Below are 12,366 nucleotides of genomic sequence, written 5' to 3'. Positions count from 1 at the left end.
CCCCGCCCCGAGTCGTGCGCACAGGTGGGCAAGGACTCCAGGTTGGCCCGTGCCTCTCCAGGTTGCCGAGTTGGTTGACTCTGATGACCCACCGTCCTCCGCCAGCCAGCCAGCCAGCCTCCCGCCTGGCCCCCGACCGCCAGAGGACGCGACCGAGCACTACAAGGCAGTTTCCCATGAATATAAACTTCTCCTGAGGAGAGGGATGATGCGTAAACCTTTACGGGTTTGGTTCCTTGGTCCCCAGATGCGGTTCCAACTCCTTCCCCTAGAACAAAACGTTGCCATTCCACGGGTGGGGCGTGGGGTGTCCTAGGGCGAGCGGTTTTTTGTCACTGTTTCTTGCTCGTATTTTAGAACATGACTGAGAAGAGTGCAAAGCCCCATACCTCTATAGGAGGAAAGCTTCAGGTCTGTTGTACAAGAGGGGACACCGCTAGTGAGCTAGATATGTTTAAAACTGCTCACTGTACTTGTTAGTTCCACGGAGATTTTGAGCACGTGTGGTATTGCCGCCCCAAGCCTCCCGCGCATTCTGTCGGGCAGTTCTTTGCATGGTTTCCCTGTAGAGGGCAGGGTTGCCACCTTAGGGACGCAGCACTGTAGACCACATTAAAGTAATGTACCAACTGTCCCTGACAATGACCCACAACAGGCAGATTCCGTGTTACCACACTGTCAATCACAGCTAATAAAATCTCTTTAAAAATTGATTGACTTGAAAGGCCGAGTGCCAAAGAGATCTTGAGTGTGCTGTTTTCACTCCCCAAATGGCTGCACTACCAGGAGCTAGCAACTTCCCATTGGGTACCAGAGACCCCAGCCCTGTGCTCTCATCAGCTGCTTTCCTAGACGCATTAGCAGGGAGCTGGTTTGGAAGCAGAGCACACTGTAACACAGACAGCAATTTATCCTCTAATAAATACAATCTTGATGGTAATCCCATGTACATCCTCCTGCCACGTCTCATGTGCTTTGAACTTATGTGCAAATAATCAACTGTGAAGATATTCCTTTCTGGTCGTTTGGAAGTAGGCCCCGGTGGCAGCGCACCCATGCGCTTCATGCACAAGCATGTAGGACTACACACAAGAAATCCAAGCTGACTCCCCAAATTGATACACACACATAAAAGCCATATGTTTATTCTGACTATGGTTAGACATGGCCGACAGGGAGATGATTTCAAAAGCAAGTCAGGACATTGATGAGAGGAAAAGAATGAGAGGTTGGATGGTACACTACTCAGTTGCTTTCATCAGGAGGGAATGCGTGAAGAACCGAGTTTGACCTGCAAAGAAAATGGGGCTACGTTGATGCTGATGTGGCTGGGACGAGGAAAGGGAACAGCGCTCCATGTTCTTGACCTCAGAGCTGCATATGAGCAGATAGCCCCATGATTCAGGTTATAAATGACTTTGATTAATCACACCTTCAGTAATGCACTTGACAGACAATAAGAGAAAATAAGGAATGTTCTGAAGTAAAATAGCTTGAAGAGGATAAGCTTGAATAATGAGAGCATTTGGGATCTGCATGTTTCAAAAGGGACAGGTATGGCAGAGAAGGAACGGAGTTAGCAGAGAGGGCCAGGAAGTAGGATGGCAGCAACTTTAGTTCTGGGGAGATGACATAAACCCTTAATGCAACAGTACCTATGAGGTGATGGAGCAAAAGAGGCCCAAACAAGAGGCTGGGATAACTGGAGTCATGAAGCAGGAATGGGTTTGCTGATTAATCTCTACCTCAATGTAGCATCAGGCAGGACTTGTCATCAGTTTCTGGATTCTGTTACATCAAATTTCCTCTCAGGTCCTGTGTACATCCTGACCTGTGAATTCAGACACACCTGAGTCCTATAACCAGGGCTGTCTGACACTGGCTGAATGCTGACCCAGCTCCTTACACAGGCTCCCTGGCCAGTCACCCAGCCTCTCTGCACCACATAGTGAAGCCTTCCCATGAGGACGAGTGAGGGCGACACACCTATAAGGATAGATGCTGAGTGCAGAACTTTGGGGAGGTGGGGGGAGCAGAGAGCTCTTGTGTGTCCCCTGTGCCACTGCAGCCACAGGGTCTGCTGCAAGCCACATCTCCCAGAGTCTCCCTTCTGTGTACACAGCATTGCCCCTTGGCATAAAGCCACAATGACTCCACATCCATCTTCAGCTCTGTGAAACTAGAGGGGGAGGATCTACAGATGTGCCTGAGAGATAGGGATGGGATGGGACTGGAGCAGCCCAATGGCCAGAATCCTTTCTTTTCACCAGGGATACCTATGGTTACTACTTGCCAGTAATAGCCATTTCATCATGGTATACATTATCTGTGTGCCAGTTATCCAAGACTAAGAGCCACCTCGCCCCAAACTTTTCTCTGCCCTGGATAGTTAGCTTCTTTAGGTGCACATTAAAAGGGCCTTTCGGTTGCTGTCTAGCACTCACTGAAGGGGTGGGGCAGGCTTGAAGAGACAGGCCCTGCTGGCTGGGACCCTCCATGGTTCTCTAGGGCTGTGCTATGGACAGGTGTCATGTGGAGGGGAGGAGGGCTGCAACAGGCTTTCCCTGGTGGCTGCCTTCACCCATGTAGCCCCTGACAATGAGCAGGCACCACTTCAGCTTCCCTTCTGCCTTCCCCACCAGCGTATCAGGTCCACACTGCACACTCCCAGGGGCATGTGGGGTTCTGTGCAGGTTCCCGGGGGGGGGGCTGCTACTAACACCCTCCTCTTTTCCTAGTGGTGAGTGATAGTCTTGGGTGCTGTCTGATTGACACTACATTAGGAAAGACAGTTGACATGCAGCCTTGCCACAGCTACTTAAACTGAGCAGCAGCTCTGGGGTTCTATGTTGAGTAGCACAGAGATGAGGATGGAAACGATAGCCCATAGTGATGTTCAGAAATAGTCCCCGTGATATGAGTGTTGCATGCCTGGCTTAGAGGAATTTTGCATTTGAGTTGGATTGTGCTGATATTTAATGGATAAGTAAAATATAATATTGTTTCCATTTAGTAGTTAATAATTACCAAGTGCTTGATGTTTGTTCAATGGAGCGTATAGGTTTCAAGTCCCACTCAAATCAACCAATTCTCAAAGACAGTTTGCTGCATTAATATTTTTTTGTAAAAGTACTTTTAAAATTCCAGTTCTGAAGTCTTGGATCAATTCATGTGATCTGAACTCATATGTATTACAGTCTTCATCGTGGTTGGCCTAATGGCCTGAGGTTGGAAAGCCCATGATTCCCACTGAATTGGCCCTACAGAGCTATAGCTAAGGAATCCAGGAGAGCACTCTGTCTCCTTAGGGTGATATTTGTATCCTAGTAAATAAACAAGTGAATCCTTCTAGGGAGTAGAGAGATTAATCAGATAGAAGACTGTGTGCTGGGAGATGACAGCGTAGGCTGGCTCACCCCAAAGGGCAGAGAGCAGAGGAAGCCACATGTCTCCTCTCCACATTTTTGAATCTTTGATTATTTCATAGATGTATTTAAATTTTTAAAAAATTTTTTGATGATGTTTACATAGTTGATTAGGGTGGGAAGTGTTGAAAATTATGAGAAAGTGGGTGATACCATTGTTTCCACCTTTTCTTTTTCTTCCTTCTCTATCTGAGGGAAGGGAGAGATAAGGGGAAAAGCCATACTGGGCCTCCCAACTGCTTCAGCACCCAGCGATGGGAAATGGCCACTTGATGTCATCCCAGAGTCTCCGACATGGAGTGTGCTCCCAGGGTTCTGCTCATGTAGTTTTGATAGTTCTGAAATGCTTTTGATCTCATAGATACAAGAGTAAGAAAATCATTCCAGGGCCCATTGGCTGACATAGTCCACCTCAGAGTCTTCATTTGCCTGCATATTTGCTGCCAAGCTTCACTGGGGTACATGACCACATTTTTCTCTGTGGGTTCCAATGAACTGCCAAATCCTCCATGTGCATCTGGGTTTACCGTCTACTGCTCTGGCCAAGTTGCTAAAGAGGCCCAGCTCTGACACATGCACTCCATTGTCAGACCACAGGTCCTGCCACTCTCCACATGGTTGGAGATCTGAGTCCAGTGGTTTAATTGGGAGAACCCTCAGAGAAATATCGTGTGAAGTGATCCTAGAATTGATTCTTGTGTGCACCTGCCAGTATGGTGTCCAGCTCATTCTGTCACTCACATCAGTCTACACACATACTGGCAGTAGCGATTGCTGGGTCAAATTTATCTCCCCCGTCTCTTATGCAAACTAGTGAGTGCTGTGGCCCAGTCCAATCCTGCCCACCACACACTCTGCCCTTACCACACCAGAGGAGCTGCAGGCCTGTCAGAATGGCCCCTAATAATCCCCACTGGACCAGCCCCCAGCCCTGGTACCTGTAATTGCCATCATGTATAGTGGACTGGTCCAGTCTGTGCCACATCTTCTGTAGCTCTTGTATGCATCGTTGGGCATTGAAACCTAACTCAACACAACCGACTCCACCCTCCAGCCCACACTCATGCCAGTGAGTACTGCCATCTGTCTAGTGAAGCCCGCTCCTAGTCCTGGTTCTCATGCTCACCAGTGGGAGTTTTAGCCCATCAGTTTCCCATTCCCGTTCCCCGAATTTGCACAGTGTATTTGTGTGTGTGTGTCTTTGGAAATTTCCTGCTTGTTAAGGACTGCCTTTTATTTTCATCAGGTAGAAGATCAGCAAGGGTTTCACATTTTCTTAACTGAAGATTGTGGGAGATCCATGGGTGCCATGGGGGTTGCTAGCAATGCCATCTTGTCCTGCAAATTCAAGTAATCATGATTTTCCTGCCATCAGCATTGCAGGCCGGAAATCTCACACAAGACATCTTACTATATTTGGATTGCAGATGTGCCCATGCAACCCATCTGAGCATAACCTGCTGGTCCTGTGTCTTTGGTGTTCAAGCCCTGTGTCTTAACAGAGCTTTGCTGTAGAGTCAGAAAAGTGAGTGATGTTTCAGTGGATTCACCTTTGTCTTAAACACATCAGCTTTCCCTATTTAACATTTTAGAGGCTGAAAGCCTGGGCCTGTTGCTGGCAGCACTTAGTCAGCAGGCAGTCTGACCTCAGTCAGGTCAGTGAATGCTCTGAGTCCCAGTTTCTTCTTCTGTGAAATGAGAAAAACAATTGACCTACTCTGACTCAGAATTCATCTATTCAATTAAAATTTATTGAGAATTTATCTTAATGTCAGGCACGGGAGGATAAGACATGACATCTGGCCAGGAGAAGCCTTTTGTCAGGGATTTGATGGACCAAATAATATAATACACAGCCTTCATCCCTGTTAGTTTAGTTATTATATGAAAGTAATAATGAGTGTCCAGAAGGGTGTGGAGTAATGGGAATCCTTGTAGTGTTGGTGGGCAATGTAAGTGTAGCTTCTGGGGAAGAGAGTAGAGCAGTTTCTCAAAAAGCTAAAAATAGGATAAAATCCTCAGCTAGCAAGTACCTGGGATCCCATATGGGCACCAGTTCATGTCCTGGCTGCTCCATTCCCCAGCCAACTCTCTGTTTGTGGCCTGGGATAGCATTAGCGGGCCGTTGCATCTACATGGGAAGCCTGGAAGAAGCTTCTGACTCCAGACTTCAGATTGGGTCAGTTCTGGCAATTGTGGCCATTTGGGGAATGAACCAGCAGATAAATGTTCTTTCTCTGTTTGTCATTCTTTCTCTCTGTAAATCTGCCTTTCCAATAAAGATAAATAAATCTTGGGGGGAAAAAAAAAGCTAAAAGTATAATGACCCTGTGATGCAGCCGCCCCACCTCTAAGTCTTCAATGTGAAAGTGGGGACTCAAAGAGATACTTTAGCAGCATTATTAGCAATAGCCAAATGTGGAAACAATCCAAGTATCCCTCAACCAATGGATGTATAACAACATATGGTCCCGCATGAAGTGGAAGATATCCAGCTTTAAAAACAAACAAACAGGGCCCGGCACGGTGGCGCAAGTGGTTAAGGTCCTCGCCTTGCATGCCCGGGATCCCATATGGGCGCCGGTTCTAATCCCGGCAGCCCCGCTTCCCTTCCAGCTCCCTGCCTGTGGCCTGGGAAAGCAGTCAAGGACGGCCCAAAGCTTTGGGACCCTGCACCCGCGTGGGAGACCCGGAAGAGGCTCCTGGCTTCGGATCGGCATAGTATCGGCCCGTTGCGCTCACTTGGGGAGTGAATCATCGGACGGAAGATCTTCCTCTCTCTCTCTCCTCTGTGTATATCTGCCTTTCCAATTAAAAAAAATAATGATAAAAATAAATCTTAAAAACAAACAAACAAACAAAAAAAAAAAAGAAGAAAGAAAGAAAGAAAAAAAGAGGAATCAGGGGCTGGCACTCTGGCATGGTAGGTTAAGCCTCTCCTGGCTCTGTATCTCTGTCTGTCAAATAAAAATAAATCTTGAAATCTGAGGGATGCCACATCATGGGTGAGCCTTGAAAATATTATAACACATGAAATAAGCCAGACCCTGAAGGACAACTATTGAATGAATTCATTGATATGAAGTTCCTAGAATGGAGAAGTTCATAGACACAGAAAGTCGGATAGAGGTGCCCAAGGTCTGGAGGGGGTGGAGAGTGGAGAAGTTGGGTTTTATGAATACAAAACTTCAGTGGGGGATGAAGAAGTAGTTCTGGAAAAATGTAGTGGCAATGATTGCAAACATGTGAATGCGTTTAATTCCACTGCATTATATGCTTGTCAGGGAGTTGATATGTGTTTAGTAAATGAATAGAATGATTTTTAGGTAGGAAGCAAAGACAAGACTGTGGTACTGATTTATTTGAAGTTCTTAGGGTTGTTTAAGGATGTTCAGAAATTGAAAGGAAGTGGAAAATAGTAAAGAAGAACAGGTCAGTCATTGTTCCTTTTTGGGAGAACGGGGCCATGTGCATTAGACTCGTCCCTGTAGTTGTGAAAATGACAGATTCCATCTGGAGCTCCCAGCTACTATCTGCCATTCTGAACATGTACCTCTGGATATAGCTTCAAAGTGAGCTCCTTTAAAAAGTTTTTTTAAAAATTATTTATGTATTTATTTTAATTTTATTTGAATGAGAGAGAGAAAGATGAGAGATCTTCTGTTTGCCAGGTCACTCCCCAAATGCCTGCAACAGCCAGGACTGGGCAAGTATGTTGGGAACTCAGGGCAGGTCTGCTATGTGCATGGTAAGGATATAAGTACTTGTGCCATCACCTGCTGTCTCCCAGGATGAGTCTAGCCTGAAGATGGATACAAAGTAGAGCCAGGGCTAAACCAGGCAGCCTGATGTGGGATGCAGGAACTTTATGAGGTGACTTAAGCTCCGTACCAAACATGGTCCCATGTTAAGAGTATTGTTATCACATGAGCAGTGAGTCCAAACCTAGTATTTTGAATTTCAGCATCTGTCCTGTTGCCCTCCATGCTGTATGACCCACCCAGGCGGTGGGTCGTTCTCTGGCCGCTGTAATGGATTTTGTGTCCTCTAACCTCTTTTTTTCTTCTCAGTACCAAGGTGAGATGCTGGTCCAGAATGTTCAGTAGTTCAGAGGGAACTGACTAGAATCTAAGTAAGTGCGCTCTTAAGAGGAACTGTATGGATGAGCATTATCTCAAGATAATTCTAAAGAGTACTCTCCCTTCTTCCCCTCCCTTCTTTCTTTTTCTCTGTCTCTCTCTCGACTTCCCACCTGCTGCTGTGATTCAGACGCATCATACGGGACTTGCTTGAAACAGAAGAGATTTACATAAAAGAAATTAAGAGCATAATTGATGTAAGTAGATTGAGGAGGATGGATGTTAAGCATTTATACAAACTGGAAATGTTTCATTGCACAGAGATTCAAAAATAGTTGCCTCATGCCTGGAATTCCCACCAAAGTGTCACATCTCCTAGTATCATAAGGTTCTCTGTAGAAGGACATTGTCATGGTTCTTGATTCATGTAAGCCAAGGACTGTGCTAATTCATACTGACTCCAGCAATCACCTCCTGGCTTATCATATGCTTGCTAGCAAAGGATATGGGCAAGGATAACTTAAATGCTCTTGATAGTTTAATAGGGAAAGACCTCTCACTTAAAAAAAAAAAAAGATGTATTTATCGGAAAGGCAGGTTTACAGAGAGAAGGAGACACAGAAAGAAAAATCTTCCATTTGGTGGTTCACTCCCCAAGTGGCTGCAACAGCTGGAGCTGAGCTGATCCAAAGCCAGGAGCTAGGTGCCTCCTCTGGGTCTCCCTTGCAAGTGCAGGGTCCCAAGGCTGTAGGCCATCCTCCACTGCTCTTCCAGGCCATTAGCAGGGAACTGGACAGAAAGTCGATCAGCTGGGGCATGAACCAGTGCCAGTATGGGATCCCAGAGCTTGCAAGGTAAGGATTTAGCTGCTGGACCACCACACCAGGTCCAAGATTTCCCACTTTTTAAAAGCCGCTTTTGTCTTGAGAGTACAAATGCATATTTTCCCCTCTTCCCTTAGGGTATAATCGTAATGAAAAAAAAAAAAACCTGTGTTCAAACTTACTTATTATAGCATATTTTTAATTGTAAAATACCAGAAGCAACTCAAATGTCCAATAAAAAAGGGGAACAGCTAATAAAGTGTGACATATGCTAAACACTGCTAAACTGTTTAACATAGTGATTTGGGATATGTGTCAACATTGATAATTGCTCAAAATGTGCACAGAAAAATATTGCAAGATTATATATGTACTGTGTTGGTAACTAGAGAAGATGAATGTTTTATATTTGTGAAGGAAATATAATAAAACATAATAGTAATTAAAATAATTGAAATTAAAAAGTAACTAAAATGACAGATAATTTTTTCCTTTCTTTCACATCCAGCTTTCATACGATATAAGCATTTTAAAATTATGTTCATTCTTCCCATAAAAATGCCGTTTTATTATAATTGCCTTTAAATGTACTAGGGAAAGGATATCAAAAGAAAGTATTTAGTAGTGTAACATGTAAGAAAGATGTGTGCTGTATTGCCCAGCTGTTTTGTTAAGGTCTTGGTTCTTGCAGTTGGAGTGGCTAATTCAAATCATCCCCTATGTGTTCCTTCCTTGTTTTCACCTCTGCAGGGATATATCACTCCACTGGATTTTATTTGGCTGAAACATCTGATTCCAGACATTCTTCAGAATAACAAGGACCTTCTCTTTGGGAATATAAGAGAACTTTACGAATTTCACAACAGGTATACAATAATTCACATAAACAGGAAGAAGGAAAGAAAAAAAGAAAGTGTTAGTCAGGCTGATGGGATTTGCAGATAAAAGTACTTAAAAAGTTTCCAGGCTCAAAACAGGTGCTTTGGAGCCAGTGCTTTGAATTGGAGTGGGGTGGGGTGAGTAGGAGGGGAGCAGCTCCACAGGGTCACAGAGGAAAAAGGGGCAAGACATCAGTGGGGCATGGGCTGGGAGTCGGGATTCAGTGTTGTGTCCAACTGTGTGTTCCTTTTCGTGTTTGCTTATTCTTGTATCAGCACTTATTGAGCCCCTCTTCTGTGCCAGGCACTGTGCCCAGTGTGAGGAATACAAAGATGATCAAGGCACGTGTCCACATTCCTGTTATCCCAAGGTGGTGTTAGATGTTAGACATTGTTAGCTGGTCAAACTACACTGCCCTTTGATTTCAGGATGTTGAGTTGTAGAGAGTTGAGGGAAGCAACTTTGTAAATCATCATTTAGTCTTTTCATTCGTAAGGAGACTATGCTTTATTACACAGTGAGGACCCAAGACCCTACAACTAATTGATGGAAGGAGAAAGACTGCTTGATGGGTTGGATCACAGTTGTTTCCTACCTGGGTTCCTTGTCCGTGCTCAGATGCAAAGCTGAAATGGAAGCCGGTTTCTGCTACTCCTCTTGTGAAGTTCTTCAGTTGTTTTGAGTCTCCGGTTTCCTGTTTATAAAAGCTCTATCTTGGGGCAAGTGTTTGGCCTAGCAGTTAACATACCTAGTGTGCATCCCGTATCAAAGTGCCTGGATTTAATGCCCGTTCTGGCTCCTGACTCTAGCTTCCTGCTGACATACACCTCAGGGTTGGAGGCTGTGTGAGATGGAGGCTCTTTTATACCTGTTTGGGTTCCTACCACCTATATGGCAGACCTGGATTGGGTTCCCAGCTTCATCCCTGCTCACTCCAAGCTGTTGAGGATATCTAGAATGTGAACTACTGTATGGGAGCCCTCTTTTTCCATGTGTTTCTCTCTGCCTCTTTAACTTTCAAAAAAAAAAAAAATAAACCAATAACAAACGTCAAACAAACAAAACCCCTCTTATCTTGTAGAATTTAGTTGAGAATTAAATAAGATATTATTTAGGAAACATTTAGATTATCCCTGGCATAAGTAAGCTCTCAGTGATCATTGGCAGAGCAATAACAGCTCCTGTGAACATTGTTATTGTGTATTGGGTGGGGAGCATCGATATCTCCAGTCTGTCGGATGGCTGGAGCTTTGGACTACTGTTTCCCAGTAATCATTGTACACCAAAAAAAAAAAACAAAAAAACAAAAAACAAAAACCAGAATGTATTTTTTCTTCCAGATACGTGTGTAGAAAATGAATCAAGAGTCATAAAGCCCAAAGAACAACATTTATCTACACTCCTCTGTAACTGTGTATAATTTTACTTGAAGGTTTTAACCATATTAGTGTAAAAACCAAGACATTATCATACTTTTATTTCCCTAGGACTTTTCTAAAGGAATTGGAAAAATGTACTGAAAACCCTGAACTTCTGGCACGTTGCTTTGTCAATAGAGTAAGTGTACATTCCCACTAGATCAAAATTGCTACCAGATTTAAGCTGACCCTTGCTTTTCTGCATAGGAGACAAGGGCAAGTGGAAATATGAATGACCCTAGATGTGGGGCATCTCTCTTCTGCCAGCGGTCATTTGGATATTTATAACATCACTTGATGGTCATATGAAATTATCAACTTAAAAATAAACCTGGTATAGATATATTGAATTTTAGGTCCCAACCTCAGTTGCCTTCATAGGGCCAACCCAAGTGATTTTGTGGGTTTTACATGACCTGTAGGACTCGCATTCCCCACTCCTTCATGTTTCCCAAATTCCCTGTCTTTATCTGTAAAGCAGAAGTGACATATAGAAACTGCATACACTCAAGGTGTACACATGATGACTTGATACACATGGGAGTAATATGATTACCACAATCAGCTTAATAGACACATGGATCACCTCCCAGTGTGTGTGTGTGTGTGTGTGTGTGTGTGTGTGTGTGTGTGTTATCTGTATGAGTTGAACTCAAAGAATCAGACTATGGGAGCTAGAGGATAGGGGAAATGTGGAGATGTTGTTTGGAAAGTATAAACTTTCAGTTATAGAATGAGTAACTTCTGGAGTCAGAATGTACAGCCTATTGACTATGGTTAATAGCCACTGATGTGGGATCTAGTTCATTAGTCACTAGAGATTTACTAAGAGAGTAGATTTGAATCCATCTTTTGAATTCAGGCCAGGAGTCTTGCAGGACTGTTGGGCTCCCATCTTTACCTCATTTCACTGAGGTTGAGAATGAGTTGAATTTAAACTCACACTGGCAGTTGGGAATACCATCGAGCCTAGCTTCCTTCCTGTAAAGCTCCATGAAATGAAAGTCTGGCCTCCCAGGGTGCTCCAAGTAGATATTCCTCTTGGTAACAACTGAGCCATGTTTTATAAAAAGAATCACACAGCAGGCTTCAAATCTTATCCTGAAGTTCTAGTATAAAGCTCTCAAGAGGAGCAGTACTGATATACTTAGGAAGCTCAGAAAATACATTCCAAACTTTTCATACGTTTCATTCAGAAAATACACTTATGATTTTAAGATTTATCTATTTATTTGGAAGGTAGAGTTACAGAGAGAAAGCGAGAGAGAGAACATTCTACCCCCTGGTCCACTCCCCAAATGGCCACAGAAGTTGCGCCTAGATGGAAGCCAGGAGCTTCCTCCAGGTCTCCCACATGGGTTCAGGGGTTCAAGGACTTGAACCATTTTTCCCTACTTTTCCCAGGCTCATTAACAGGAAGCTGGATTAGAAGCTCAGCAACCTAGACTAGAGCCAGTGCCCATATGGAATGCCAGCATAGCAGGCAGAAGTTTTACTTGCTAAGATACAGCAACAGCAGCAGCTCTTCTGTGTTTTTTTTTTTTTTCCTTTCACAGCATAGGAGATAATCAGAGATATTTAAATTCATAGCCTCTTTTATACTTAGCACCCCATTTAAAAATACTGTGTGCTATCTCCAATCCTTCCTGTTCCCAACACTCTGACTTCCTGTAGTTTCTGTACCCCCGCTTTGAGTAGTAAATACACTGTTTGGGCTCAAGTAGTGTCTTGCCCACACAAT

At 44.1% G+C, this 12,366-nt stretch overlaps 1 protein-coding gene across 1 annotated transcript in view; it reads left to right on the top strand.

The window, feature by feature from the left end:
• Positions 1 to 12,366, top strand: part of MCF2L2 (MCF.2 cell line derived transforming sequence-like 2) — a 232,463-nt gene that overhangs the window by 176,435 nt on the left and 43,662 nt on the right. Inside the window, exons 17-22 of the mRNA XM_041002575.1 lie at positions 62 to 226; positions 358 to 439; positions 7,496 to 7,502; positions 7,695 to 7,761; positions 9,079 to 9,194; positions 10,695 to 10,764. Of these exons, the coding sequence (XP_040858509.1) occupies positions 62 to 226; positions 358 to 439; positions 7,496 to 7,502; positions 7,695 to 7,761; positions 9,079 to 9,194; positions 10,695 to 10,764 (507 nt within the window). The remainder of the gene's footprint in view (positions 1 to 61; positions 227 to 357; positions 440 to 7,495; positions 7,503 to 7,694; positions 7,762 to 9,078; positions 9,195 to 10,694; positions 10,765 to 12,366) is intronic.

This window comes from Ochotona curzoniae, unplaced genomic scaffold (genome assembly GCF_017591425.1).
Source record: "Ochotona curzoniae isolate NIBS_2020 unplaced genomic scaffold, NIBS_Ocur_1.0 scaffold_2587, whole genome shotgun sequence".
NCBI classification, from domain to species: Eukaryota; Metazoa; Chordata; class Mammalia; order Lagomorpha; family Ochotonidae; genus Ochotona; species Ochotona curzoniae.
This window is presented reverse-complemented; position numbering and strand designations above follow the sequence as displayed.